Raw genomic sequence first — 25,970 nt, forward strand, 5'->3', positions numbered from 1 at the left:
TGCGCTAGGATACGCCCCACTGCCGTTTCCAGGGTCCCTTTTAGCGACCGAGTGACGTATCGCCATCCATCAAGCCACACCCCACACGGAAGGCAGCCAACCTTGCTTCAACCTGGCTCTTTATTCTCCACCAGCAAACCTCCAAGAAAATCATCACCAGACTCGCGCCTCTCTCAAATACAAACAAACGAACAAATAGATCAACAAACATAGAGAGGAACAAACTAAGAAAAACTCGCCCACCATGCAGGGCTTCAACATGGGACGCTACGTCCCCCCGGACCTCGAAGGCACCACCTCCGGCAACAAGCTCAACAAGAAGCATCCCCTCGGCCACCGCGCCTCCAAGCTCGCCTCGCAGGGCATCCTCACCGTGCGCTTCGAGATGCCCTACCCGATCTGGTGCGCGCACTGCCCCAAGCCCACCATCATCGGCCAGGGCGTGCGCTTCAACGCCGAAAAGAAGCGCGCGGGAAACTACTACACCACGCCGATATGGAGCTTTCGCTTTCGCCATACTGATTGCGGGGGGTGGATCGAGATGCGCACCGATCCGAAGAACACGGCGTATGTTGTCGTGGAGGGGGCGACGAAGCGCGACACTGGAGAGGATAAGATACTGCCAGGGGAAGGGGGAGAGAATGTCATCATGACGGATGAGGAGAGGGAGGCGCTGAGGAAGAATGCGTTTGCGAGCTTGGAGAAGACGATTGCGGATCGGGAGAAGTTGAAGCTGGCGACGGAGCGGATTGATGATTTGACGGATTTGTCAAAGAAGTACTGGGACGACCCTTATGCGCAAAATCAGAGGTTGCGAAAGGCATTTCGAGTAGGCAGGAAAGAGAGGGAAAAAGCCGCGGCAGCAACAGAGGATCTGAAAGATAGAATGGGCCTGGGTATAGATTTGCTGCCAGAGAGGGAGGATGATGCGAAGAGAGCTGCACTTATAGATTTTGGATCCAGAGGGGAAGATGAAAAAGACGGCGATGGAGGTATCAAGGCGTTATCGAAACCCTTGTTTGCGACATCATCAACAAATACAGAGTCAACAACAACACAAAAACAGACATCTTCATCTATCAAAGATACAAGACCAAAGGCCGAAAAAGAAGCATCCCAGAGGAAAGAGACGTTTGTCGCAGAGTTTATATCCAACACGCGAGCGGCACAGGACCCCTTTCTCAGTGGCGGCGACAGAGCTACGAATAGAGTCTCTCTCGGCATCATAAAGAAGAGGAAACGGATCGATGGTGAAGCTGGTGGCGACGAGAAACACGTTGAAGAGCCGGAGGCCAAAGTGACAGTTTCGGCCCCGGCGTCGACGTCAACTGCAGGATTGGTGGAGTATGATTCTGATTAACATTAAAGTGGGCGAATCTATTCTTCACTTTCTTTTGTACAATTTTCTGTTTGGGAGGGTTTATGGCGTTGATAATGGGCATGGATAGAAACCCAGTTAAAGAGATTGGACCTTTCATATTATTTAGATACTCAAGATACCCCTTTTATAGAGTTAGCCCAATTGTTGGCTTCGCTTAATCAAAATGAATTCAAACTATTCCATAGTACTAGTACTCCGCGTTCTAGACGAGTTCCTATTCAACGTACTTTGACCAATCCTCTCATTACTGAGCTGCTCACCAAAGCCGTTCATCTCCTCCCATTCAATAACTACCTACATGTGCCAAACTCCAGAAAAGATGTGACCCAAATCACGAATGATAATCTCAATCGTCTTCTTCCCACGCCGGACCTGCCTCTCCCTCTCTCACAGTCTCTCCTTTTGTCTTTCTGCATCGCGAGGCTAGAAGAGGGGCAGCCGGCAAGATGATAAGACATAAGATGGTACTGTAGGAGGCTTGCGTGATTCCCCCATTTCGATGTATGTTAAAAAGAAAAGTTGAAAACCAATGTCAAGAAAAGAATTCCCGTTGCTCTGGCTCGCCTGTTGACTGAATAATCCCAAATGAGACGCCGTTTGTTTATGATTGAATTGCTATGGTTTGTTTAAATCGATAGTTGGTGACAGTTATCGTCGAAAAGCCCATCCTGGCAACAAAAAAAGGGGAAGCCATCGTTCTTATACGTCGTCCATTTGGCCAGCGGGTTCTTCGTCATCGTCGTCGCCAAAACTCGCCACGGAGGACATGTCATCATCATCCTCGCTCTCGGCACCAGCTTCGTCCACCATATCCTTATTGGCGTATTTCTGGACATACTCTGCAAGGACCCTCAAGTCAGCATACTATACCCCTCCCATCCCAGCCTTAATTCATCCTCTCGCAAATTGCCTACCTTTGACTTTGGCGTCATAGCTCTTAGGTTCCCTTATCAATAAAGCAGCTGCTTCCCCGTTAAGCGGATCAGTCGGGTTAGGATATCGGAGTAGCTGTGGCAGGAAGACCTCGAAAATGTTGATCATATCGAACATGGGAGACCATGTCTGGTTGATGACATCCAAACACACTGACCCGGACCTATGTTCCAATTCACCGCAATCTTAGCAACAGGAAACAAATTAAACCCCCCCAATTCAACGTCACCTCTTCCTTCCTAACGGAAAATATTCCAATTGGTGCACACTCACAGCTCATCGATATTGGGGTGAAAGATGCGGTTCACAAATCCGATGCTAGGAGATTTGTATGGATACGTATCGGGCAGTTCGACATGCACTTTCCATAGGCCGCCTTCGAATGGGGCTGTCGAATCGTGTTAGTTGCAGTGACACAGATATGTCGGATCCCCTCTCTTTTCCTGGGCGGCGCAATGCGGGAACCAACTCACTCTCTGATGGGCCTTTAAACCTAACAAAAAACTCTTGCCTATGAAGATCATTGTTAATGATGCAACGTTGTTATTCCGGTTCGGTCAGTGCGAGCAGGGGAGGAACGAGGGCGTGGCGTATATGTCGGATGACGCTTACACTGTAGCGAGTCAGTTAGCAACCAGTTTCCTCGAGTTGATTATTGTCGATCAAGATCTTGTAACAAGGAATAGCATGTGCGCTGCTGCTTACTGTTATCATTGACAAGTGTCACTTCGTAATCGCTCATCAGCCTGGTTGACAGTCATGTTAGTCGGCCAATGGTGGCACTGGGAGGTGGTTCTCGATTGGAGGGCAGTTTCGTACATCCTGCAAGGTTGTTAGTTGGTCAGACGGCCCCCAGCAATACAAATTGCATTCTGATTATTCTGGAGAAACATACTTCATGACCTAAAATTCCCCAAAGCAGAAGACAAGCATTCGGTTAGCCCCCAAACTGCCGGGTCGTCCAGGTGGGAACCTGTCGCAGACTCATGACTTACATCAGTCTCAATCCGACGGCGTGGGCTGCTCATGCTGGGCGGCTGTCCAGGGACTCGTGCCGCGGCTGCGGAAAGGAATTAAAAAATATGTGGAGATATAAGGCTTATTGTGTCTGAGCCTTCTCGAGGGTGTGGCTCCTGGCGTAGCCAGAGTTCGTGGTGACGTGCAGTAGCGTCGCAGTTGCGGGCTCGCAACAATGTATTGGAGATGCTCGGGGTTGGTTCGGCGGCCGAAGACAAAGAAAGAGGGAACTAGGAGAAGGGAAGAATAAAGAGGAAAGTAGGTTCAAAGGAGAAGGGATCTGTACAGCGCGTTTTCAAAGGGAGGTTAGAAGCCAAATCAGTCGATGGTCGGGCCAAGTCGTCAGTTGTATGTGATGCAGAGCAAAAAAGCAGGTTTGAGTTTCTGGGAATGACAGACGCCAAGTTGTCAGTCTTGTCACTCCCGCCGACAGCCCCTCTCTGCTAGGCTCTAGGCGCCGCTCCCCGCTGTAGGAGTCACGAGGGGACCGCTGGCTAACCGCTAACAATTTTGCTTCCAGCGGCTGCAGCAGCGCTGAGGGCGCCGAGGATTTAGCGGAAAGGTGCCGAGATGCTAGCTGAGACTTTGGCAGCGCGATGGCAAACGGCATTGCCCCGTTGAGGGGGTCTGGTCGGGCAGCATGGTTTGCGCCATTTGGGGCGGTTTTACTGATACGGAATTCCGAGGAGTCAGCTGAGTTTGTGCAGCGTTAAGCTGGCGCGAGTTTAATAGGTAGCATTACTGGGTATGTGTGTACATGATCTAGCACTGAACGGGAATGTCAGCTCATACAACATCAATATTCATATGTACATATGGAGCGGTGGTGCCAACATCAACAGAATCTCTATAACAGCCAGCCTGGTTCTAGAATAATTATATCAAAGTTTAATATAATACAAATACCCATTCGAGTGGCTATGCGTATGTATGTAATCGCAGACTACAGTAGACTACAACAATGCAATAAGCACCAACTCGCCCTTGGGTCGATCCATTCAGTCACGGGCTGATACAGCCGTCGTCATAATGAACGTCCCACGTCAGAGCCAACTCCAAATCCAGCCACACAGCCTTATCGGGCAACCAGCCGAAAAACCCACGAGGTAAACTCAATTAGGCACTCTGGCAGAACGGCGTGGAAGCACGGAAAGACGGATGTGCTCTCCATGTAAGCCAGATCCTCCCTAGGCCATAATACGAAATATGTCTCTGTCGCCCTTGTGCCCCGTGCGTGCTGGTGCATGTAAGTCAAATTCTCACGCATTTTCAAACGTGACCACAGCCCGCATCAGCATCATCAGATTCTCATCCTCATCCTTTGGCTTTGTTTTTATAATATATAATATATTCAAATCAAAGGCTTACCACAAGGCTCTCGCATCCACGGCAACGGCGAGTCCGCGGTCTGCGAGTCGAAAAAGCAAATAAGGTGCCTCGGTTAAACCAAGTTTCTATCCTCTTCGCACCGTGCCGAGTTAACCAGACAAGGTACCATCTGCCATCTTAGGCACTAAACAATGCTCGAAAAGAGAAAAGAAGGGAAAGGAAATAATCAATTATGCCTAGAATCATACACGCAATCCCCTGCTAGCCCCCAGTGCCGGGCGTCGGTTCTTTTTTCGTACTCTTGTTGCTTCTTACACCCCATTTGCCCGTACTCGCAACCGGTAGCACTAACAAGGGATGCTGAAAAGTGCCCAGTAAACACGAGACCGGCTCTTTTGATTTCCAAGATACTCAATTCTACATCGTAAAAACCAGCATGCCTCATTCACTACTTTTAAAAAAAGCGCTTCGTCCGCCCTCGTTGCATCTTTTCCTTCCCGTTTAAATCCATCATCATTTCCATCTTCATCATCGCTCAAGACTTCTCAAGCAATCCTTGGCCATCAGAAAATATTTATATTTTCTTTGATCTGCATTCTGTGCTTAGTCTTTGCATCCATCTTTGCACTCTTGTCCCACTCTTTATCTATAGGTACCTCGCTAGTACTTGTCACATACGTATCGGCGCTGCGCAGTACCTGCAGAGAACCCGCCGCATCCCCATAATACCACGTAAATTTCCAAGTTTGGAGAAGCCATGTTCCCGATCGGAGCCTCGGCCAGATCGTGTGCAGCGCTCGCACGCAGCAGCACGCGACTCAACAACAGCCTCAGATCTGCTGCCGCTGCGTCTTCATCTTCATTAACACAGTCATATCTTCCTTCTTCAAGTCCTCATGTTCCCAATGCCACCCACAATGTGTCATCTTTCCAACAAAAGAGATACAGCTCTCACTCTCCCATGGGCGCTCAGTCCGGACCTCCTCGCAAGAAAGTCACCATGAGCACCATCAAGTCGCTGTATCAAAAGGGAGAGCCTATTGCCATGATCACCGCACATGACTTCCCCAGCGCCTATGTTGCTGACCAGAACGGCATGGACATCATCCTGGTGGGTGACAGTCTGGCCATGGTTGCGCTGGGCATGGAAGACACAAACGAAGTAGAGGTGGAAGATATGCTGCTGCACTGTCGATCAGTAGCACGGGCTGCCAAGAGTGCTTTCACTGTAAGCTTTGTTGCTTTTTCTTCCTCTCATATTACATCGACTAACATAACTTGATAGGTTGGAGACCTTCCTATGGGGTCATATGAAATCTCCCCAGATCAAGCCCTGGCCACTGCCATCCGCTTCGTCAAGGAGGGCAAGGCACAGAGCGTCAAGCTCGAGGGCGGCAAGGAGTTCGCTCCCACCATTCGCAAGATCACCACTGCTGGAATCCCAGTCCTTGCTCATATTGGTCTCACGCCTCAGCGCCAAAATGCTCTCGGAGGATTCCGTGTTCAAGGCAAGACGTCCTCTGGAGCCATGAGTATCTTGGAAGATGCTCTCGCTGTCCAAGAAGCAGGAGCCTATGCTGTTGTTCTGGAGGCTGTTCCTGCTGAAGTTGCCACCCTGATTACCCAAAAATTATCCATTCCCACCATCGGTATTGGCGCTGGCAATGGCTGTTCCGGTCAGGTGCTGGTCCAAATCGATCTAACTGGCAACTTTCCTCCCGGTAGATTCATGCCCAAGTTTGTCAAGAAGTATGGCGACATCTGGAGCGAATCCGCCAAAGCAGTCGTGGCTTACCGGGACGAGGTCAAGAGCAAGCAGTTCCCAGCTCCAGAGCACACCTACCCAATGCCCGCCGAGGAATTTGAGTTATTTGCCAAAGCAGCAAAGGACTTGTAAAGAAAATAAAATAAAAATAAGGGGAGAAGACGGGCGCAAATTGAGAGCATAAAGCAGTGGCGTTCTTTGCTTTATTGAATTCTTTCTTGGCTTAACGTTTGTTCTTTCAGCCAGTTTATAGATTATCTTCTTGTGTATACGTATATGCGTGGGCATATTGGGGGATTCTAATAATGATATTTCCAGGGGAAATGGAGGTAAATGGAGGTAAATGGAAAGGAGATGGTAATGACGATGATGATATAGACGAGAGATATACCACCACGTTGGGCAGCAAATAGGAAGGAAGAAGCTTTTTGGTTTTCTCATCCAAATGCTGGAGTTATGGAATAGGCCACAACTAGTTGATCATGAGCATTTTTGAAGCACTAGTTCCGATTGTTAGTCTTTTTGCTGCTTGACAAAAATAATAAAATTGAACAAAAACAACAAGCTGAATTCCCTTCTCTCTCCTCTTATCAAAGATATGTGCAGTCAACCTCACCTGGTGTAAATTCCCCACCACCTCATCCAACGATGGCGCAAACGCACTATTCACATATAGAAATACGCTGTCCGTGTCCTTGCACCGCAGTTTCCGCCGCAGATACCGCACTACCTCCTCAAACTTGCGCGCCGCTGAGATCTTGCACACGTCCTGCTGCAGCGCCGGCGCCGACCCCACGGCCTTGAATTTGACCACCACTTTGCTCGTAGGAGGGAACCCGCCAGCGCTGGCCAGCGCCTTTGTAGCGTCTCGTGGCAGGTCGGCCAGCACCACCGACGCGCTCAGTGTTAGGGGGATCTCAGGTGAGGCCGCGCCGCTGTCTCGGTTGCTGTTGTTGTTCGTGTCCGAGTCTGCGTCTGGCATGGGTGAGGCGGGATGAGATGGCGGGGAGAGGAGTAAGTCGGAGGGGTCCATGGCTGAGAGAAATACTGGCTGTGCCGGCTTAGTTTCTCTTTAAATGAAGGTCTATAATCGCTTAGCAAAACGAAAGTGAAATAACAAAAGCTGCATCTACATCAGGTATTGGCAGTTGTGAGATGAAAGCTGATGCTGAAGGTGAGGCTTGCTGCAGCCTGCCGCTCATATGCGGCTGCCTCCCTCGTTACTGTGCGTAATACAGTGCATATACGCAATATATGCCCTGCGTTACAACGACCGTACACTGTGCTCTTATACATGTCACCAGCGTATGTACACGCACAACTCAGTCAAATCCATAGCATGTATTTAATTTTTGAATTCTATTGTTACTACTACCTACACATCTATCGTGAAAATGCTATCCCAAGTCATAAATACCGGTCCGTTCCGTGCAAATCGACGCCTCCGGACTCTCCTTTGCTTATACACTTTCGTGAATTGTAACATGCCAGCTACAATATACATGAATTTTTGTAACATACGCCCCGAGGAAGTCTCTCATCAACCAACCTCCCTTGAAGGCATGTCTTGCTCGACTATGCCATCAAGCCTCTCCCCTCTCCTTCACCTCCAGTCAAAACCTCACAAGTCGCCTCGGTCCAGTCCATTCATTAGTGCCAATTTTGCGTCAGTCCGCAAACCATTCCAATTCTTTCTATCAGATAACCCAGACCACATTCAGCTTCTCCTCTATCGTAATCCACTCGGCCACCAAGAAAGAAGTCCATTCATCTGTCAAAAGAAGAAAACCCGAGCTTGAAAAAAACGCCTCCTGCTATGTATGCGGGTTCGAAAATACCAAACCGTGCCGGCGGGGTGCCAAAAAAAGTAACATGTCGTTTCGTTTCGTTATAGTCGAAAGAGACAAAGAAAATAAACAACGATGAAAGGAGAGTAAAAAAGGACAAGAAAAAAAAGTATAGCTCAAGTCAGTGACGTATTGACACAACTGCCTTCTGCGCCATGTCGCGCAAATCTGATTGAGATGCAAAGAAAAATTCGAAGCCTGGTACTTGGTTCCTATGAGCCAGGGTCCCAGGATGTAATTGGTGGGTGTGGCCAAAGATTTTTTTCGTAAAGTGTCGACAAGTTGGCATAACGAATGCAATGATCAGCGCAATTGAAAGAGAAAAACAAAACAAAGGTTCAACGCGTCGCATCATAAGGTCTCAAGCTGGACAAGATCAAAATCGAGAAGAAAACGCCGTTGCCGTTACCACTCTCCTCCTTCGTCATCGGAAGCAGCAGATGAAAACTTTGGCATGCGCTTCAGCTGTGTAAGAAGGGCATCCAACTCGATCCAGTTATCGTCATTTTCCGCAAATTTACGGTGTTTGCGGGACAAGATATGCTATTGGAAGATTTGGTTAGTCAGTCGGTTTGATAAATTATAGATTGATCAACTCTTACCTCATCAAAGTCATTGAATTTGTCTTGGCAATTCTCACAGTAGCCCGGTTTCAGGTCTCGCTTGCTCTTCAAGCGCTGGGCGGGTGCCTTCTTCTCCACCTTTTGACTGTCATCGTCCTGGGTTGGGATAGTCTTGGAGGTGGTTCGAGTCAGCGTCGAACGGCTAGATGCGACGTCGGCTGCAACTTCCGCAGGCCGGCGCGAGCTGGCATCATACGAAGTCGGGTTGGCCATCTGCAAGACCTTCCTCTGCAGTCCATGGACCTCTTTGCTGGTTCCGGCCTTTGAGCCGTTGATGCCAGATGTCGATGAGATCATCTGGGAGCGGATTGCCGATGTTATGGTATTCTGGATACCAGAGGCCACAGGCTCTCCTGCAAACATACGGCCAGCCTCAGCGCGACTGGTAAAAGCTACGGGCTGCCTGGAGAAAGTGACCTTGATCGGCTGGAACTTTTCCATTGACATACTAGCACGAACCCGGCTATGAGCATCTTCCATCTGTGTCAGGGTGCGTTTTCCAGTCACAGTCACAGGCTTCATGGGAGGGACTTCAGGGGCTTTGAGAATCTGGACGGATTCTTCTTTCTTGGCCTGCTGCGCCTTTTCTCGCTCTCGTGCCTTTCGCTGGTCTCTTTCAGTGGTATCTATTTCCTCGACAAAAGGACAGCGACCATTCCCGACGCTGCGGAATTGGGGCCACTCGCCATCGGCTTTGTTCGCAACCTTGGAGTACTCGCGAACCATGATGGGCTTCTGCTTCTCGTCCATATCCCAGATATAGACATATGGGCCCTTGAAATAGGTCAACTCTCTTGTATTGACAGTCGGGTCACGATCAGACGGTCCATTTATACGTTCGTTGTGGAGAAGCTGGTACAAGTTGGGTTCATGAGAGCCCTTGGTGCCATAGTGGTTTCTCATACTCGCAGAGCGAGAGCTATAGCTTTGGGTCTCTGATTCAAGAAGCACAGCCAGCATGCTCTGAAACTTATCCAGAGACCAAATCTTCTTTCCCATCTCTCGCGCCTTGTGCAAGACATCATTGTTGCGAGTTGTCTTGTTGCGTTTCACGAGGCCGTCCAGTTGGGAAGATGAAGCCTGACGGAAATCATAAAGCAGTCTTCGCCTCGCAGCAGTGTTCCTGTCAAGGAGAGACGGGTTGATTGTCTTGGGCTGCTCTTCAGGCTCCTGCTCTTCAGTTGCCTCAGCCTCGGCCTCGGCCTCGGCATCTCCAGTCTCTGGCTTTTCAGGTGGAATCGGTCGACTCGTGACGACATGGGTAACGTCAATTGAGAAAAAAGGCTCTTGTCTCTGTTTTTATTTTGATTCAAACGGTCAGTGTCATAGTTTCCAATTGGGAGAAATTCAACGTTATAGAGTAGCATACAGCACCAAGGTATGTGACCCTCTTGGTCAGCTTCGCTCGCACGTCATCCGGGATGCTTTCAAAGTAGAAGACCATTTTCGGGAACTTGGCCCGGTGGTGCTTCTTCCACAGCTCCTTTTCCGTGTCAACAGCCTGGGAAGCTCTCGCGGTTGAAGTAGTCGTAGCAGTTCTAGTCGACCGGTCCCTGACAACGGGCCGTGGGACAGCACTCGAGTTGCGGGGGACAACAATGTGTGTCGGTGCGCGAGCCGCTGGCTTCGTTGGCGATCGTACGGCACGTTGGGCACCATTTTCGAGAATCTGCTTCTTCACTGGCGGAGGCTGTCCGTATGGCTCTTCGCGCTGGACCGTCGCAAAGGAACGCTTAGTCTTAGCGTAGCCGGCCAAGATTGAAGGTGCGCGAAGCGGCGAGTTGGCGACATTGGGATTGCTGGCGAGAGGAGCTCGCTTAGAGGACATGGCCGCGGGGGCAGACGCCTTAGAGGATGCGGCCGACAGAGAAACAGAAACGGTGGCCATGTACGCGAGCTGCGTGTCCCAAAACCAACATGCCCCGGTATAAGTGCTAAATTCGCGGCGGAGAAGAGCTCCGATGAGGAGGGGCTGGGAGACAGATGGCTGGTGAGGTTACGAGCACGCGACGGGCAGGGACAGAGCACGTCTCGGAGGAAAAGGCGCAGCGGAGGGTAGCTAAAGGGTGCTAAGCCGACATTGAAGATCCAGAGACGCCTTTGGGGAGAAGATTCGGCGGCCTGGAGAGCTTGTCGAGGAGGCTGCGAGGGCCTTTTTGGGGGAGGACAAAGAAACGGTGGTTTTGCGTGTGCAGAAAGAATTCAATGAGGCGTGCTTTGAGGAGGGTGTTGATGGAGCCTTCGCGCTTGGCACAACAGCGCTATGCCGGGTTTGGCCTCCCTGCCAAAAACATGCACGGGCCCGCCCGGCGCACCAGCAACGGCCATTTTAGCATGAAAAGCACAGCAATAGGGTAGCTCTGGACTGGTATCAGAAAGACGAGGGCACTGATGGCTCTGATGATGAAAATTAGTTGGATTATTGAGTAAAAATGCATGCATTGAACATGCAGCTTAGTATCAATGCAGATATTTTTATTATAATCTATTACTGGGTGCTATATGAGCTCTGTTGTCAAAATGGGAGCTCTAATTGCTATTAGCACTAAACGCCATATAAAACACTTTACCCCATATACACGGTCCTCTTTAGCGTTAGCCACCGTCTCCATTAAACAGAAAATAACAAAAAAAAAAAAAAAAAAAAATCTACATGCTGTCTCATTAACAAAGGGAGAGACGAAGAAGGCAGTACACAATAGCGCTCTCTGCAAGGGCTAGAGTCAATTTAATTAAAGGTGCAGAGATCTACGTGCGAGTATGAGAAAGAATCAATTGAATCTCGTCAATTTAAAATTCTATACATGATCTATTTACAAAATGCCCAAAACCCTCGTTTTGTGCTGTAAACACGACGCGGCCAAAAGGCGGGGCAGCCACGAGAAAAATATCACACGCTGCAGCCGCTGTAGTACCACTTGGTGTTAGTGCCTAGCAACAGCGCTGCAAGACGCGCTCTTAGTGTGTGCGCATGGTAGTGCTGCTGGAGTGCATCCGCCACACCAGCCACATGGAGCTACGTACTGGGTATTTTATGCTCTCCATGCATAAAGCGCCTTTCCTTGCTTACATGATCAAGGCAAGCCTCTCATTCAACTCCATCACGACCAGCGTCAAGCAATTGACTTATAGTACCCGTCCGGGCTCTCATTAATCTTACTTTTTATTCATAATCAACCGTTAATTTCTCATTCCTCAATACGCGGAGAGCTGAGAAAGCCTCACTTTCCGCGTATCAAGCGTAAAATAGCAAATACCACAGCGCAAAGTGGAGTACCGCCCGAAAAAAGAAGAGGCGTCCAGTGGAGATCGACCATGAGCCCGTCTCTCAATTCCTTCAGAAATTATCCTGCGTCTATAAAATGAAGCTCCCAAGGCCATCATTCCGGAGCCTCGTCCAGCCATCCCGGAAACTGCTGCCCTTGCAGCGCTGCGGCATCACCCAAACCGCCTATCAAAGACCGCATCATGTCTTCTCGCGGCCTCAGCGGAGCTACAGTTCCGTAGTATCAGCAGCCAATGTGCAGTTTGGGCAACCAGTCCATGAGACACATCCCCACATCCTCAAGGCTGGCGAGCGTGGGTTTACCCTTTCATCGTCACTCTCATTTGATGGCATCAGCTCTTATAGCATTCACACATGATGAAGAGAATAATGAGCTATAAAAGAGGGCATTGGAATATAGATTGAAAAAAAAAAAAAAAGAAAAGATAAAGAAGAAAGCATATCGCTAATTGAGAAACTACACTAGTAACTCCCGGCATCAGCGCTCAGGAATATGCTGACCGTCGAGCTGCTCTCGCTGACGCCATGTCCGAGGGCGGCGTCGCTGTCCTACATGCCGCATCTCTTCAGTACAAATCCGGTGCCGTATTTCACCCTTACCGGCAGGAAACCAACTTCCTCTGGCTGACGGGATGGAACGAGCCGGATGCTATGGCCATCATTGAGAAGACTGGGCCAAAATGGGGTGACTATCTCTTCCATATGTTTGTCAAAGCGAAAAACCCGCGAGAGGAGCAATGGTCCGGTTATCGCAACGGCGTTCAGGCCGCCCAGGACGTATGGAATGTAGACGAGGCCTGGTCCATGGACAAAATCGACTCAGTGCTGCCCAGACTCCTCAACTCGGCCAAGCTCATCTACACCGACGTCGAGTCAGCCAAGGCGTCCAACAATTCGCTATGGCGGTTCATCACCGGCGGCAACGGCCCTGCCAAGACGCCACTGTATCCGGTTATGAACAAGCTTCGGGTCATCAAGAGCCCAGCAGAAGTGACTAACATGCGCATGGCCGGCCAAATCTCCGGTCGTGCCATTACCAACGCTATGCGGCGATCTTGGATCAAGGAAAAGGACTTACACGCCTTCCTGGACTACGAATTCATCGTTAATGGCTGTGACGGTCCGGCCTACATTCCTGTCGTGGCAGGCGGCCCACGCGCCAATTGCATTCACTACACCGTGAATAACAACGTCTTCAAAAACGACGAGCTCATCCTCGTCGACGCCGGCGGCGAGTACGGCACATACATCACCGACATTTCGCGGACATGGCCAGCTTCGGGCAAATTCACCCCGGCCCAGCGTGACCTCTACGAAGCCGTGCTCAAGGTCCAACGCACCAGCGTCTCCCTCTGCCGCGAGTCCGCCCGGCTCTCGCTCGAGGATATACACGGAATCACGGCCCGTGGCCTGGTAGACCAGCTCAAGAGCATCGGCTTTAACAACCTTACCATGGGCAACATTGACCAGCTGTTCCCCCACCATGTGGGACACTACATCGGCATGGACGTGCATGACTGCCCAGGGTATAGCAGGAGAGAGATTCTACGGAGGGGCCACTGCGTTACCGTTGAGCCGGGCGTCTACGTTCCGGACGACGAGCGGTGGCCGGCCCATTTCAGGGGTATGGGCATCCGCATCGAGGACAGCATTTGCGTGGACGAGGACGCGCCGTATATTCTCACTACCGAAGCCGTCAAGGAAGTTGCGGATATTGAAGCGTTACGGGACACCTAATATTCTCCCAGTTAATGCCGATAAGGCAAAAAGAAGAGAAAAAAATGGAACACTAATGCATCTCACATATATTAAATGTATGTAAGTGCGCAGTAGCATCGCATCTAGGCCCTCCCTTTTTTTGCTTGGCCCCTCTCTACTCCTGCATACTACATACATGAACATACATATCCGTTTGCCCAGGGTATCATTTTCTACTGCATTTACTAAATACCGATGCCGAAGAGTGGCGAGTAATTCAAAATTTCTTTAAAAATCAAGTTCACGAAAAGCACAAGAGTGGGACGAATGTAACATGTTTGAAGTTCGAATCAAGGCAAAAAGACGCCTCCAGAGAATGCTCTATTGATTTTTTTTTTGGTGTTCACGAAAACAAAGCCGCCCCTTTTTCTCTGAGCAGCCCATTCTTTCTTTTTGGTTTTGCTTTGCCGCCAGATCTATTCCGTCTTCATACATTAATTGATCTTTTTTCCACCCCTTGCCACACCGTCATTTTGTCAAATGCCGCCCACTCCGGAAAAATTCTCTTTTCTTGGTTTTCCCGCTTCAAAATCGAAATGGAAGATATTTTCGTAAAAAGTAATATGCCTCGCCTGACCGTTTCCCAGACCCACAGGTGCCTTGAATCAGTTTTCCTTGCTTCTTCCTTCCCCTTCCCAAATATCCCATATGAACAAAAAGAACTTTCAAAGAGACCGCCAATGCTGAGTTATAAACACCCTTTGTCTGATTTTCATGCCATGTTTTGTAAAAAAAAAAGATGTTCACCATAACGCCGAAAAGTAGAGAGGTATGTAGTGGTTGTAAATGGTGGCGGCCGTAGCAGAATAATCAAAAAAAGGAAAAAAAAAGGAAAAAATAAAAGACATAATAAAAAATGAAATGCCCGCCAGGGGAAAGTTTGGTTAAAAACTTTCCACAAAAAAACAGTTCTGTATCTTTTGTTTTCATGCAATCGTACTCGAATCGATATGTAAAAACGTATGATAATGATACAATAATTCAACAGAATCCTCTTGGGTCAAAGAGTGCCATGCTATGACTGGGCATGATGTCGACTCTCATAGAATCGTTTAGGAGTGCTTCGAATGCTTGGAGCCTTCGTGCGAGCTGCTTATGCTCCGACATGATGTCTTTGTTGCGTTGTTCTAGTTGGTGGATGTATTCCGTTGCCTTTGTAAGTACAGTGCCCTGTAACATAAGAGTAAGCAAAACTATTTCATCACAATATCAAAGTATCACTACTGACCTTGCTGACTTTGGCAATCCCTTGTGCGCTATCTGGCTCTCCTTCAGCCACCTGGTGCAGTGCTGGCACCGCATTGCGCAGCTCAGTGATTTTGTCCTTAAGGTTGGTCCGATACTTCCGCTCAACGTCGTTATGTGCAATGCGATCGGCAGACTTTGTCTTTTCTTTGCTCACGCTGCTGCTTTCCGAATGCGTGCTTGGTCGTTTCGCGGGCACCATTTTGGGTGGCGTGTCGTGCTTCGAGTGCTTGTGTTTCAGATCCCGGTTGGGCTGGGAGATTCCAGAGGCGGTTGTGTCGGTGGAATTGTTTCTCTGGAACATTCCCACGTGGCTCATCCCCTGTTTCGGGCCAAAGCCAAAGCCACCGAAATCTTGGCTCATGCTGGGCTGCATTGAAGAAGCCCCGTATCCTGTGTTGAATCGATTAGGAGAAATAAAGGCTGACATGCGGCTGGGGCCCATGGCGATTTCGAGAAGCCGGCGGCGTTCTTCTAGAGTGAGGTTAAAGTTGGCAGCAGCTTGGGGCAGGGCATCCCAGGCATCACTGCCCATGCGTCTCGGGATCTCTTCCGCCATCGAAACAGCGCCTGGGTTAATTCCCGTCTGGGGCTTCTCCCAGCCCATTGATGGCGTGGAGTACAGGCTCCTAGATGATTGGGCTTCGGTCGAGGGCTGCGTGTCAATCTTGGGCAGCTGGTCATTGAGGTTCATCGTATCAAATAAGTCGTCATCCTCGGACAGAGAATGATCAAAGGCGCTATCATCGAGAAAGTCTTCTTCTCTGAACTGGCTGGTGGGATTGGCATACAGCCCACTGCCCAGACCAGGTGTCATATTTGTGGCAGGCCTTGATTTCATAAAAGAAAAAAAAATTGTCAGAAAAGTGATGGAGCAAGAAGAGAAACGCTTTGTGCCGACTCACCTTGGTTGGTTGGCCGGGTTGTATTGCTTGGAATAGTCAATCTCAAAGCTGCCGAACTTATCGGCTTCCTCGTCAAACTGGAGCCACGAGTCGATGGAGTCCAAGGCTGAGTGCGGCGACTCGACCTTTATCCTTTTGGACTCATGCTCCTTGCCCTGAGAGAGGATCGACTGCAGGGGATGATTGCGATTGCCATATTGCGACGCTAGCTGGGAGAATGTCATGTCGCCCAAGTTGCGGCCGCTGTTGGCGGTACTACTGCTGGCCACTGGGGCATATGAAGGAATTGCCGAAGATGAGGCTGCGGTTGTGAAGTTGAACATGTCCATTGTGGGCTTCCGTGGAGGCGATGTCTGGACTGAGTTTGAGGAGCTGAGGTGTCGTTCCGGCAGATTGAGTACGCGGCGGCTGGGTAGCGAAGTATAGTTGAAGGCCTGTTCCATGCCCAGCGCAGCAGCCGGATGCAACACAAGGACTTTGACGGACTGCTGGGATTAATAGAACCCTACAGGTGGCGTGAGAGATGCGCGCCGAGAGAGGCCAATGGCATCCGCAGATCGGCACGGCGTGCGGCGTCAGTTATCAGGCACTTGCGCTCTGCAGCCGCTGCAGAAATGGATTGGAGGGGGTCACGGCGTGGGAAAAGGGCTGGACAGCAACTTGTCCAACTATCAGAAGGCCTGCTTCGTGGTGGCGCTCGGTACCTGGAGGCCGAACTCGAGGAGGCGCTGGTGAATGGTGGCTCGGACCGGGATAGAATAGACGAGCACAGCTCCGCGGTATGCAGCAGATAAAGGAAGATGGATGGGCAGATGGGTAATATACGAGGTAGTAGATGTTTGAATGTAAGTGTGTACGTTTGCGTGTGCGTATGAGAGAGTATATGGCGAGGACAAGGTTATGTGGAAAGGCGTGGCATCCGTAGATGTACAAGCAACATGTGCAACAAGCGACGCCAGGGAGATTGATATGCAAATTTGGGACGACGACGTGCAAAAAGGCCCCCGTGCCGTGCCAAAGCATCAAAGGTCAGGTATAGTAATAGTAATATATGGGGTCGGGAAGTTTCAGCATGGCATTACATCAAGGTACCCTCCCCAGCCTAGAAGGGGAGTACAGGCCAAAGCTCCGGGTGCCTCTGTCGGGCAACGCCGCGACGACGGCTGCCATTCCGAAGCCAGAGCAGACGGCGCTGCAACGTCAAAACCGACCGCAAGCCATCATTAGCACAGCTGCTACGAGGATGCCGCTCCAGGAACCGGTTGCTCTCGTCTAGGCCCCGGGCGCGCTAGGACCTGCGGCTGGCAGTGGTGGATATGACAGAGGCAGTCAGGCCATGCAAGCGAGGCCAAAACGCTTGCAGAATCGTCCACCACCATTCACTATTCCCAACGGCTTTGGCTTTCCACGGCGCCCTGGGGGGGGTTCCCGTGGCTCTGGCTCCCGGCTCTGCCCTACAGGTCCCCTACAGAACTGCTCTGGGGCCACTGCTCTGGAGCCAGCAGCTGGACCCTTCGTCTGGCCTCTCAGCCTGCGAGCGACTGTGCTCGGCGAGAGCCGGGATCGCGGCGCTGCGAAGTGAGCCAACATGACCTGTCATTGCGGGTATACGCCAGGCAGATGGCGAATTGCAGCGGCGCGGCGAAAAATTCTGAATTGCGAATGCCCCAAGATAGCCTTTTACCAGCGGCTGTGGTCGTTGATGAAAATGGCCTGACTTTTGCTGCGCGGAGGGGCAGCCAACGAGGCGCCGGGCGGTCCAGACGCGGCCCTTTGGGGATCCTCTTGGAGGGGACCCTGCGCCATGGATGCCATGCATGTGGGAAGCAAAGGAAAAAAATTGCTGGGCAAATATCGTACGATCTGCCAGGTTGCGGGAGGGTGAAGGGAGCAGCAGAGGCGCCGCAGCCGCGCGCTGATTGGCCAGGCGCACACCCGCACTCGGCGCCTCGGTATCGCAGCTTATTGCTACCCCGTTAGGCCAAGGGGTGGCACGACTTTTTCTCTTCGGGAAATATAAAAAAAAGTGGCCATATCATCAGGCGATAGTGACGGCCTCTGCGCCAGCGCCATCTCGCAACCTCGTCGCGACCGCTCCCCTTCTCCGCGATCGTCTGGCATCTCCAAGACTACGGGGAAGCTGCTTTCTTAAGTATTTTTGGACGGTTGCTGTGTCGTTGGCGATATGCTCTGATATCCCCAGGTCTCGCCACCATCGAATAAGAAAAGCAACATTAGGGATGCCATCAGTCACTAAGATGGGCCCATCCACTGCTGACACTGGACAAATGCCACCAACGACCCCCCTGGAATACATAAATGCGCAGGTCCTTGCATGTGCTTTACGGGGTAGTCGTCGAGCTCAAAGCCAGAAAAATTCCCAAGAGAAAAGGCCAAAAATTAGCCCCAAATCGCGAAGCTCGCCTCCTATCCACCGCACCTCGCCTGTGGCGATTAACCCAAGAGCTGAGCAGTAACACAATGCAGAGTGACGGTCAAGGGCTTCTCTGAGCGAGCACCAGTTGCTATATCCGACACGGGGCCATGTGACGCTACTCTGTTGGCGGCTATTGATGCATTGTTTTCTGTTTTCATGCGCCGTCTAGGCCGATCTCCAAGGCATCTCCGAGACTTTCTGTCAAAACTCATCGCTCAGAGCCAACTGACATGCCGGGAGTATGCCTCGATGCGGTTTGACTCTCAACCTGGCCCGTTGCTTCTCAGATGCACGAATGGGCTCGGCTGGCATTAGCGACTACTGTAACACGATCCACAACACCACTCCAAACGGCCCAGAACTGCGCGAATCGCCAATATGTGACTGCCTCTCTTTCTCCCATCGCCCGGATTCCGTTCGTGTTGTGTTTTTTTCAAGGGTTGGGCAATAATTCCCCGCAGTTTCGTGCAACAAAGAGAGGAAAAGGAAAAAAAAAAGGAAGCACAGGCTGCAGAGTGTTAGCGATATCCTAATTACCGATCCTTATGTCGAAGCCGCAGTCGATATGCAACGCCGAGTATACATCACCACTACACTGACACCCATGCCCAGATGCTTCTTTCTTCCTGAACAGCCATTTGGCCTGTTTGCACCTGACTTGCTTCATATCTAAGGAAAATTGTCTTCTATGCCAAGTCTATCTCCCAGGGAAAAATATCAAAGACGATGATGGAGACAAGATCCACGAACATTTTCGTAGAAGTGCCGTGGAAGCTTCTTGAAAAGACCAAGCCCAGCACTACTACTACTAGCTTTCCACAATCTGCAGCATTGGCAGCTGCCAGATATTACGGCCCGCCTGCCATATATCCGAATCTCATCTGCGGGCGTTGCACCAAGTCTAGATCTTCCCTAGCTTTGGTCTGGGGCTGTTGAGCTGGATAAATCGTGACTTTGCCCGACTTTTATGTAGAACAGTCTGATTTATGGACCTGTAATAAGTCAACGCTATGAATTAGCTTGTGTGGTGCCTAATATGGCAAACGCTTTGTCTATTGCCACTATCAACATGAGGGCTGGAGTTGCCGAATTCGTAAAAGATATCTCTATCGCTCATGAGCTCCAAAAATAGCTGTATAACATCATCATCCTCTCATCGCTTGCTGTTTGAACTATGCTTATGCCGATATATAAAGTCGATTTCCCATATTCACCAAAGTCTCCGATCTGCAGCAGTCGATAAACGTAGCCAGGATGAGACACATCGAACCTTTTTTTTGCTTTTTGAAATTGATTTCTGACTCTTGGCTAATACACCGAAAAGGAGCCAGCCAACCAGAACCGTGAACTGCCCGAGACAGCTTACTTGGAAGTAAACGGTTTAGGGAGAGTTTTGCGCCGAAGACAATCGCTGCACTCCTCGGGCTGGTAGATGATATCGTGAGCAGCTGACGTCCCTTTGCACCCCTTGAACAGCCGCTCACACCACCGGATTTGAAAGTAGCCGATATGGCCACAAGACCACTGTTTATCCACCTGTGTACACATTTCCCTCCGCAAATCCGGCTCCGTCCCGGCGTTGTGGCCGTCCACACCGGGCCGGAGCAATATGGCCTCAGCTCCGGGTTTACCCAGCAGTAGTGGGGAGATAATGACCTTCGGCACTAGCAATCAAGCTTGTTCTCGTATGTACGCTAGGGGAGGCGGTCGGGAATAATCATGGAATTGAATTTCTGTTTTTGGTTGAGCTTTGTTTTCCTTTCACGTGTCCTCTTCTTATCTCGGCATGCTGAAGCCAGGAATCCTTCTTCTCTCGCCGCAAAATGCTCTCGTGATCGTGGCGTTCATGATTTGATAATAGAATGGTTTAGGGGGTTATACGCAATGCCCTCAAGTGGACCCCCTATTTAGTAACAGCGCATGCCACGCAGTGAATAGGGTTTCCTAAGACCTGAGAAAAAAGAACGACACCTGGTACGCCTCCCAAAGAAGAGCGCATGTGAGAAAAATAAGAGAAGAAGTGCGAAAGCGGAGAGAACTTCGGTGAAGCAGGGTTTACAGGCACGCCTCGGAGACTATTACTATCAGGGCTTCGCCTCACCTCCACTTCTATTAAATTGAGCCATATTCCCCCCCCACTTATCACAATGACCAGTCACACTCGCTTTGATACCGGATACGGCGTATAGAGAATGCAGGGAACATGGCGTGATGTTTTTCTAGACGGAACATCTGTTTGTTGAATGAAGGAATCGAATCCTGCTGCCGTTTATAGAAGCCTGGGGTTAGTCATCACGGGTGAGCAGAAGCACCCAGGGTGAGCCTCATTTCTGGGACAGCCATAAGCTTCCTTCTTTCACAAGCGCCGAGGGCTGTTCATCAGTTCATATTGTTCATTGCTTCGGGGAACCAATCATAGAGATTAGGTCTATATGCTCGGCGAAGCCCATTAGTTAGGGAAAAAACCCCCCGAAGCAGCGTGAAGGAATTAGCAGCTGGCCAATTGTAGACTGGGCATCCCGATTCCGTAACGCTCCCGTAGGATGCAACCCCGCCTTATTTCGACTGCGACGTCCATCAGCTCAAAGATGAAGCGCAGATATAGATGGAAATCATCATCTAAGAGCAATTAAATATCGAAAAACTCCATTGACCACTGGTTTCTTTGATAACCTGCGCCTGTTGAACGAACAAACTGCACAGATCAACCCAGCGCCGGTATGAATGATGGCGCTGTTTGATATTGAGGCTTGGCCTATCAATTTGGCCACCGTTACCACCGTCACCGTTGGCTTTCTAGCTTTGTCTTTCGTCCTTCGCTATACGTCAGGAAAAAGGCTGCATCCAAGCGAGCCAATAGTTGTTCAGCCATGGGTTCCTCTCATAGGCCATTTAGTGGGCATGGCGCTGCATGGCGGTCGATATATCAAGCAGCTTGGGTTAGCATCGAATCTAGACTCTCATAAGATGTGAGACATTGGACTAATAGCCATTAGATTGTCTTACCCCGAAGAGCCCATCTTGACTTTGCCTGTGCCGGGATCTCGAATTTATGTCGTTACGGAGCCCTCATTGGCCGCTAGCGTTCAGCGTAATACCAAGACGCTATCCATGTCACCTCTGCTGCCAGAGATAACCCAGCGGGTGCTTGGGCTTGATGAGAGGACCTATCATGTAATTGGCCAAAATTTGGATCCAGAACCGGGCGAGCCACGGGGATTCTTTGCTGACATCCATGACTGGGTGTATACCTCCCTGGGCCCAGGTGAATATGTAAATACGTTGAGCTGTGAAGCCGCGCAAGAATTATGCCTTCAGTTACGTGAGAGAATTGGATCCCTTGATAGGGTCGCCGATACCCCTCAGCCTATTGATCTTTTGACCTGGACTCGCCATATGGTAGCCGTTGGCACTGCGAAATATCTCTTTGGACCCCGTAATCCCATTGCTGAAGACCCCGACTTGGAGCAGGCCTTCTGGGCATTTGATCACGGACTTGCTGGGTTGCTTATTGGAATATTACCATCCATCATTGCTCCCAAAGCGTATACCGGCCGAGAGAAGCTGTCTGCTGCGTTCCGTAGGTATTTGGAAGCTGGCCATTTAGAATCAGCGTCATCGATTGTAAGGGGCAGAGCTCGGATAGAAAAAGAACATGGCATGAGCACAGACATGACGGCTCGCTCAGCTCTATCCTTTCTTTTTGCTGGTATCGTAAATACGACAACCACAACATTCTGGGTAGTATTGCGAATATTTGCGGATGTAAGACTTCTCGCCGAGGCGCGCCAGGAGATCCGCCAGGCGTTGGAGATCAGTAGCCAACGCACTGGACCAGACTCGCTGAGCATTGGAGTGGTCAAAGAAATATGTACAACGCTCGTTGCTGTTTATAAAGAGAGCCTGCGAGTTGGATCGGAGAATTTCTCTGTTCGCATGATTAAAGAGGACACGATGCTGGCTGATCGATACTTCCTGAAGAAGGGGGCTGTTGTGCAGATCTCTGGAGGCGTTATCCATGCTAATAGCTCAATATGGGGCCAAGATGCTGAAGAGTTCAACCCGGACAGGTTCCTTAAAGAAAAGAGCAGAAGTGATGGGTTTCATCCAGCGGCATTTCGTGGATTTGGTGGTGGCAAGACATTGTGCCCTGGTCGTGACTTTGCAACCAACGAGATTCTCATGTTTGCGGCCATGATTATCCATGCAGTTGACTTGACCTCACCTGAAGGCGGTAGCATTTCCGTTCCTGAGAAGAATGATCGGGTGATGCCCGTTCATATCCTCGAGCCGAAATATTTCCCCAAGGTTATCGTCAAACCTAGGGCAGAGGAAGCAGAGACGTTGGATCGGCTTAGAGTGGTGATGTAACGCGATATGCAATGCAAAAATCTTGAGTTGACCTCCGCATACAGTAGTAATTGATTTGATGGATGAGGAAGCCCCTGACTGGCGAGGCCGAGTTTGTTCTTTCAGCGCTTAAGATGCTGGCGTGACTGTTGAGGTTGAAATCTTTTGTAGCATTACGTAGCTGCACGTATTAACTGCAATCAGTGCAAATAACGCTCTTAATGAGGTTATGCAAGTGAAGAGATGAAAGAGGCCGGCCCGTTGTGCACCCGCTTGCCTGCAGCAGGTACGACTGGCAATGTCGAAAACCGGCAATCACGAGTTCGATGAATCACCATTGCCAAAGTTTTCCATGTCTATCTGCCTTCTCCGTATTTTGAACATGCCTTGCGTAGAAAATCAGAGTTGCCAAACACGCAAACAGAACCAATTGGGAGAAGAATAACCGGCATCCATGCACAAACAATACGAGTCCATCTGCGGCCCATCACTGGATTCCTCTCATATATCGCCGAAAACTACCCTTGCGAGCCAATTTCTGATATTCTTCGCCACAACTTCATAGCTGCCTATATTAAGGCCCAGTTCAAAAGGAAAATCTATCCACACTTGGATCAGGGGCTTAAACTTCTTCGGCACACATCCCCTTTTGCGTTTATATGCCCTTATCTGCCAGGCATAGGGAATTCGGCTGCTGGCTAGTGGAATATGGCACCGGCTCTGGTGTTTATTTTTTGGAGTTTTCAAATCATTCTAATTCTTTCTAATGGAGTGCAAAGCTTCTCATGGGGAGGCAACAAGCGGATAAATAGCGAGTCCTGCTCACCTCTTTGTATGCAAATCAGGCTAACCTGGGTCTAGGACTTGGCAGCTCAATAGGCCCATCGCCTTCTAGAGAGCACTTGGCTAGCACTTTCGGTTCAGAATCCTCAAAGCTGCCTGTGATGTATTCTATGGCGCTTGATGAGCTTCAAGAGTTGGAATCAGAGCCCTTATGTCACCGTATTGCAGCTCGTCTTTTGGTTAATAACTGCCAGTTACTTGACGGACGAGATGATGCAACAATTTTGACTGATAGTGGAAGAGCTGCTCGAGACTTTGTTGACTCATATGCCGCAAGCTTAGCCATATGTGACCTAGAAAGAGGTAGCTTCGCTATTCCCTCTGTTTGTTCCAAGTTTCAAGAGTCAACTCTTGCGCGAATCGCTCCACCGACCAAGCCACAGCTGCATGTAACGACAGCAGAGATTGACCACTGCCTCGAAGGCCTGGCACAATCGGATTCGGCATGGAACACCTGGGTGAGCTATCGCCATAAAACATTACGATTTTGCGAAGCCGCTCGTGCAGATAATGAAAAGGGTAGATATGTTAGCATCCTATTGGGCAAGAAAGATGGCTAATTTGATCTTAGATCAAAATGTCCGACTTCACCAGAGACTGATTGACATCCTCGCGAGGCTGACTACTCAGCTTGAAGAAGAGATGGGGGAGCGATTTCGATCGTTGAGTCAAATGTTCCAAGAGGTCGAAACTGCCACGGCCAACTTAAAGCCCCAGATGAATGACTTAAAAAATGGCTTCACTGAACTAGACACATTTTTCAGGGAACAGATTGTCCAAAGAGTTCAGGTATATTTTTCACAAGCAATATTAGGCATAGATTACTGACAACATCTGTAGCAGTCAACGGACTTTATCACTCACGGACTCGAAGACGCCAAGAATTTACAAATATTACTCGCAATGCTGGTCGATGTGACGCAAACCCAGAGCCACGACTTGGTATCTTCACACGAATCTGCTTTACAAGAAGCTACACAGCGAATTACCACTGAAGTGGATGTTATCCTATCAGCACTCGCTGCAGCAGTGACCTCATCTACATCCTTACATAGAGAAATTGTGAGGCGCCTCTCTTTCCTTATTCAACATTTTTTCTCTGACCGCAAATGGGTAGGAATTTTCACAATCTATAGCAGCAGCTGTTGCATTGAGACAGCAGAAAATAGAGACAGTAAGTTGAATAGATTTGGCCAAGTTTAACAAAGAATTAGGGATAGCTGATGCATAATTGGCAGGATATGAAGAGGCTCGAAGGATTAGCCGACTCTTTACTGATTCAGCATGAAGGCCACCAAGAACAACTGGTTCACGCTCAGCAAACAGCCTCTCATCTGATAAATATCTTGGATTCAGCTTCGTCATCGGCAGATACTCTTCGTACTTCCATCTACAATAGCCTTGGCTGGGGTTCTTGGTGGCCTTATGTATTCTGCCCTCTCACTTCGTTGGTTGTCGGCTCCTATGGGTTGCCTCCTTCTGCAACAAGAAACTTTATGCTCATCAGTTTAGGTAAGTGGCATAAATTATACATTTTTTCCATAGAAGAATGCTCACGATGAAGAAATATGTAGGAGAGATAGCCGGGTTCGGGGTTTCTATTGCCAAGCATTATGGAAACGATATACACACAGCATTTACGCTTTATAAAAAGGCCCCTATTAAAGCGAATTCGACAATAGCACTCGATGGGACTGATTTTTCGAATAGCGACTTTGCAAATGATGAAGTTTGGCGACTTAGATTCAACAAGAGCGTTTAAACTGTTTTCTTTACTGGGGATCATGTTTGGGCAATTTACACCCTGGCGTTGGCGTTTTTACTCTGGTATTCTTATGGCGAATCTACGGAGATGGAGACTACCAATTTATTGGACTAGGAGTTTTATGAGAGACTAAGAGCATTCAGGCACTCTATCGATTCATTATGGGAGTTGGTTCGTTCATACCGTAGTTATAAATATATAAAAGCCGGCCGTTATTTAGATTTTCAATCTATACCATACGAAGCAAGTGCGTCAAGGCCGCCTCGAGTGGGAGTTTCTGCTCCGTATTAGGTATGTGAATGACGAGCATCCTTTTTTTTTTGACATACCATCCAATGTGAATACACCACGTGTATATACGCGGGGAATCCCACTCGTAAGATATTGCTATTTGTGCTTTACATTGCGAGGAATGCTGCATGTTTCTAATTTTGTCATTATACAAATCAGATTTAGGATAACTGCATGCATTCTCAGGAAATCACA

The 25,970-nt window shown here is 49.5% G+C and overlaps 12 protein-coding genes across 12 annotated transcripts; 6 read left to right on the plus strand and 6 right to left on the minus strand.

The window, feature by feature from the left end:
• Positions 1 to 46: 46 nt before the first annotated feature.
• GGI43DRAFT_402767 (CWC16 protein) lies at positions 47 to 1,508 on the plus strand. Its single transcript, XM_083205718.1, has one exon. The coding sequence runs from the start codon at positions 245 to 247 to the stop codon at positions 1,358 to 1,360; it is 1,116 nt and encodes a 371-aa protein (XP_083061824.1). The 5' UTR covers positions 47 to 244; the 3' UTR covers positions 1,361 to 1,508.
• Positions 1,509 to 3,330, minus strand: GGI43DRAFT_402769 (E2 ubiquitin-conjugating protein UBC8). Its single transcript, XM_083205719.1, has 6 exons — positions 3,210 to 3,330; positions 3,020 to 3,051; positions 2,788 to 2,820; positions 2,588 to 2,702; positions 2,296 to 2,477; positions 1,509 to 2,220 (listed from the first exon to the last, which is right to left on the minus strand). Exons 1-6 carry the CDS (start codon positions 3,212 to 3,214, stop codon positions 2,081 to 2,083), a joined length of 507 nt encoding a protein of 168 aa, XP_083061825.1. The 5' UTR covers positions 3,215 to 3,330; the 3' UTR covers positions 1,509 to 2,080.
• Positions 3,331 to 5,417: 2,087 nt separating this feature from the next.
• Positions 5,418 to 6,557, plus strand: GGI43DRAFT_422309 (3-methyl-2-oxobutanoate hydroxymethyltransferase; the record flags this gene model as incomplete). Its single annotated transcript, XM_083208086.1, has 3 exons — positions 5,418 to 5,446; positions 5,552 to 5,888; positions 5,946 to 6,557. The coding sequence occupies 3 exons, from the start codon at positions 5,418 to 5,420 to the stop codon at positions 6,555 to 6,557; spliced, it is 978 nt and encodes a 325-aa protein (XP_083061826.1).
• A 305-nt stretch (positions 6,558 to 6,862) lies between these two features.
• GGI43DRAFT_382955 (ubiquitin-like autophagy protein Apg12-domain-containing protein) lies at positions 6,863 to 7,458 on the minus strand (the record flags this gene model as incomplete). Its single annotated transcript, XM_083203311.1, has 2 exons — positions 6,863 to 6,925; positions 7,042 to 7,458. The coding sequence occupies 2 exons, from the start codon at positions 7,456 to 7,458 to the stop codon at positions 6,863 to 6,865; spliced, it is 480 nt and encodes a 159-aa protein (XP_083061827.1).
• Positions 7,459 to 7,746: 288 nt separating this feature from the next.
• On the plus strand, positions 7,747 to 8,450 carry GGI43DRAFT_352756 (uncharacterized protein). The gene has a single exon (XM_083202281.1). It carries the CDS (start codon positions 7,820 to 7,822, stop codon positions 8,222 to 8,224), a length of 405 nt encoding a protein of 134 aa, XP_083061828.1. The 5' UTR covers positions 7,747 to 7,819; the 3' UTR covers positions 8,225 to 8,450.
• Positions 8,309 to 8,731, minus strand: GGI43DRAFT_352751 (uncharacterized protein). The gene has a single exon (XM_083202280.1). It carries the CDS (start codon positions 8,625 to 8,627, stop codon positions 8,394 to 8,396), a length of 234 nt encoding a protein of 77 aa, XP_083061829.1. The 5' UTR covers positions 8,628 to 8,731; the 3' UTR covers positions 8,309 to 8,393.
• Positions 8,678 to 10,723, minus strand: GGI43DRAFT_422310 (protein serine/threonine kinase activating protein DBF4; the record flags this gene model as incomplete). The annotated part of the gene is made up of 3 exons (XM_083208087.1): positions 8,678 to 8,815; positions 8,875 to 10,188; positions 10,265 to 10,723. The coding sequence occupies 3 exons, from the start codon at positions 10,721 to 10,723 to the stop codon at positions 8,678 to 8,680; spliced, it is 1,911 nt and encodes a 636-aa protein (XP_083061830.1).
• A 1,430-nt stretch (positions 10,724 to 12,153) lies between these two features.
• Positions 12,154 to 14,622, plus strand: GGI43DRAFT_352765 (aminopeptidase). The gene is made up of 3 exons (XM_083202282.1): positions 12,154 to 12,474; positions 12,648 to 13,995; positions 14,527 to 14,622. Exons 1-2 carry the CDS (start codon positions 12,258 to 12,260, stop codon positions 13,916 to 13,918), a joined length of 1,488 nt encoding a protein of 495 aa, XP_083061831.1. The 5' UTR covers positions 12,154 to 12,257; the 3' UTR covers positions 13,919 to 13,995; positions 14,527 to 14,622.
• Positions 14,623 to 14,804: 182 nt separating this feature from the next.
• On the minus strand, positions 14,805 to 16,760 carry GGI43DRAFT_352786 (helix-loop-helix DNA-binding domain-containing protein). Its single transcript, XM_083202284.1, has 3 exons — positions 16,090 to 16,760; positions 15,168 to 16,014; positions 14,805 to 15,109 (listed from the first exon to the last, which is right to left on the minus strand). The coding sequence occupies exons 1-3, from the start codon at positions 16,530 to 16,532 to the stop codon at positions 14,921 to 14,923; spliced, it is 1,479 nt and encodes a 492-aa protein (XP_083061832.1). The 5' UTR covers positions 16,533 to 16,760; the 3' UTR covers positions 14,805 to 14,920.
• Positions 16,594 to 17,411, minus strand: GGI43DRAFT_352769 (uncharacterized protein). The gene has a single exon (XM_083202283.1). It carries the CDS (start codon positions 17,110 to 17,112, stop codon positions 16,672 to 16,674), a length of 441 nt encoding a protein of 146 aa, XP_083061833.1. The 5' UTR covers positions 17,113 to 17,411; the 3' UTR covers positions 16,594 to 16,671.
• A 3,433-nt stretch (positions 17,412 to 20,844) lies between these two features.
• Positions 20,845 to 23,171, plus strand: GGI43DRAFT_352803 (cytochrome P450). Its single transcript, XM_083202285.1, has 2 exons — positions 20,845 to 21,465; positions 21,523 to 23,171. Exons 1-2 carry the CDS (start codon positions 21,251 to 21,253, stop codon positions 22,895 to 22,897), a joined length of 1,590 nt encoding a protein of 529 aa, XP_083061834.1. The 5' UTR covers positions 20,845 to 21,250; the 3' UTR covers positions 22,898 to 23,171.
• Position 23,172: 1 nt separating this feature from the next.
• On the plus strand, positions 23,173 to 25,784 carry GGI43DRAFT_352804 (uncharacterized protein). The gene is made up of 7 exons (XM_083202286.1): positions 23,173 to 23,687; positions 23,738 to 24,238; positions 24,291 to 24,508; positions 24,560 to 24,781; positions 24,837 to 24,893; positions 24,958 to 25,231; positions 25,294 to 25,784. Exons 1-7 carry the CDS (start codon positions 23,585 to 23,587, stop codon positions 25,479 to 25,481), a joined length of 1,563 nt encoding a protein of 520 aa, XP_083061835.1. The 5' UTR covers positions 23,173 to 23,584; the 3' UTR covers positions 25,482 to 25,784.
• The last annotated feature ends 186 nt before the right edge of the window (positions 25,785 to 25,970 follow it).

This window comes from Trichoderma evansii (genome assembly GCF_050947405.1).
Source record: "Trichoderma evansii strain SZMC 28006 chromosome Unknown GGI43scaffold_7, whole genome shotgun sequence".
Lineage (NCBI taxonomy): Eukaryota > Fungi > Ascomycota > Sordariomycetes > Hypocreales > Hypocreaceae > Trichoderma > Trichoderma evansii.

Bases quoted from the DNA above. Each gene is read 5' to 3' on its own strand.
- GGI43DRAFT_402769 (XM_083205719.1), bottom strand. The intron at 2,821-3,019 runs GTAAGCAGCAGC...TTCATAGGCAAG, and splicing joins GACACTTGTCAATGATAACA to AGTTTTTTGTTAGGTTTAAA. The intron at 2,221-2,295 runs GTAGGCAATTTG...GGGTCCTTGCAG, and splicing joins CTATGACGCCAAAGTCAAAG to AGTATGTCCAGAAATACGCC.
- GGI43DRAFT_352803 (XM_083202285.1), top strand. From the start codon at position 21,251: ATGATGGCGCTGTTTGATATTGAGGCTTGGCCTATCAATTTGGCCACC. The intron at 21,466-21,522 runs GTTAGCATCGAA...AATAGCCATTAG, and splicing joins CGATATATCAAGCAGCTTGG to ATTGTCTTACCCCGAAGAGC.
- GGI43DRAFT_352765 (XM_083202282.1), top strand. From the start codon at position 12,258: ATGAAGCTCCCAAGGCCATCATTCCGGAGCCTCGTCCAGCCATCCCGG. The intron at 12,475-12,647 runs GTGGGTTTACCC...AAACTACACTAG, and splicing joins CATCCTCAAGGCTGGCGAGC to TAACTCCCGGCATCAGCGCT.
- GGI43DRAFT_352751 (XM_083202280.1), bottom strand. From the start codon at position 8,627: ATGATGCGACGCGTTGAACCTTTGTTTTGTTTTTCTCTTTCAATTGCG.
- GGI43DRAFT_402767 (XM_083205718.1), top strand. From the start codon at position 245: ATGCAGGGCTTCAACATGGGACGCTACGTCCCCCCGGACCTCGAAGGC.
- GGI43DRAFT_352786 (XM_083202284.1), bottom strand. From the start codon at position 16,532: ATGGAACAGGCCTTCAACTATACTTCGCTACCCAGCCGCCGCGTACTC. The intron at 16,015-16,089 runs GTGAGTCGGCAC...TATGAAATCAAG, and splicing joins AACCCGGCCAACCAACCAAG to GCCTGCCACAAATATGACAC. The intron at 15,110-15,167 runs GTCAGTAGTGAT...CTTATGTTACAG, and splicing joins GGATTGCCAAAGTCAGCAAG to GGCACTGTACTTACAAAGGC.
- GGI43DRAFT_352756 (XM_083202281.1), top strand. From the start codon at position 7,820: ATGCTATCCCAAGTCATAAATACCGGTCCGTTCCGTGCAAATCGACGC.
- GGI43DRAFT_352804 (XM_083202286.1), top strand. From the start codon at position 23,585: ATGGCACCGGCTCTGGTGTTTATTTTTTGGAGTTTTCAAATCATTCTA. The intron at 24,894-24,957 runs GTAAGTTGAATA...CATAATTGGCAG, and splicing joins GACAGCAGAAAATAGAGACA to GATATGAAGAGGCTCGAAGG. The intron at 25,232-25,293 runs GTAAGTGGCATA...AGAAATATGTAG, and splicing joins CTTTATGCTCATCAGTTTAG to GAGAGATAGCCGGGTTCGGG.
- GGI43DRAFT_352769 (XM_083202283.1), bottom strand. From the start codon at position 17,112: ATGCTTTGGCACGGCACGGGGGCCTTTTTGCACGTCGTCGTCCCAAAT.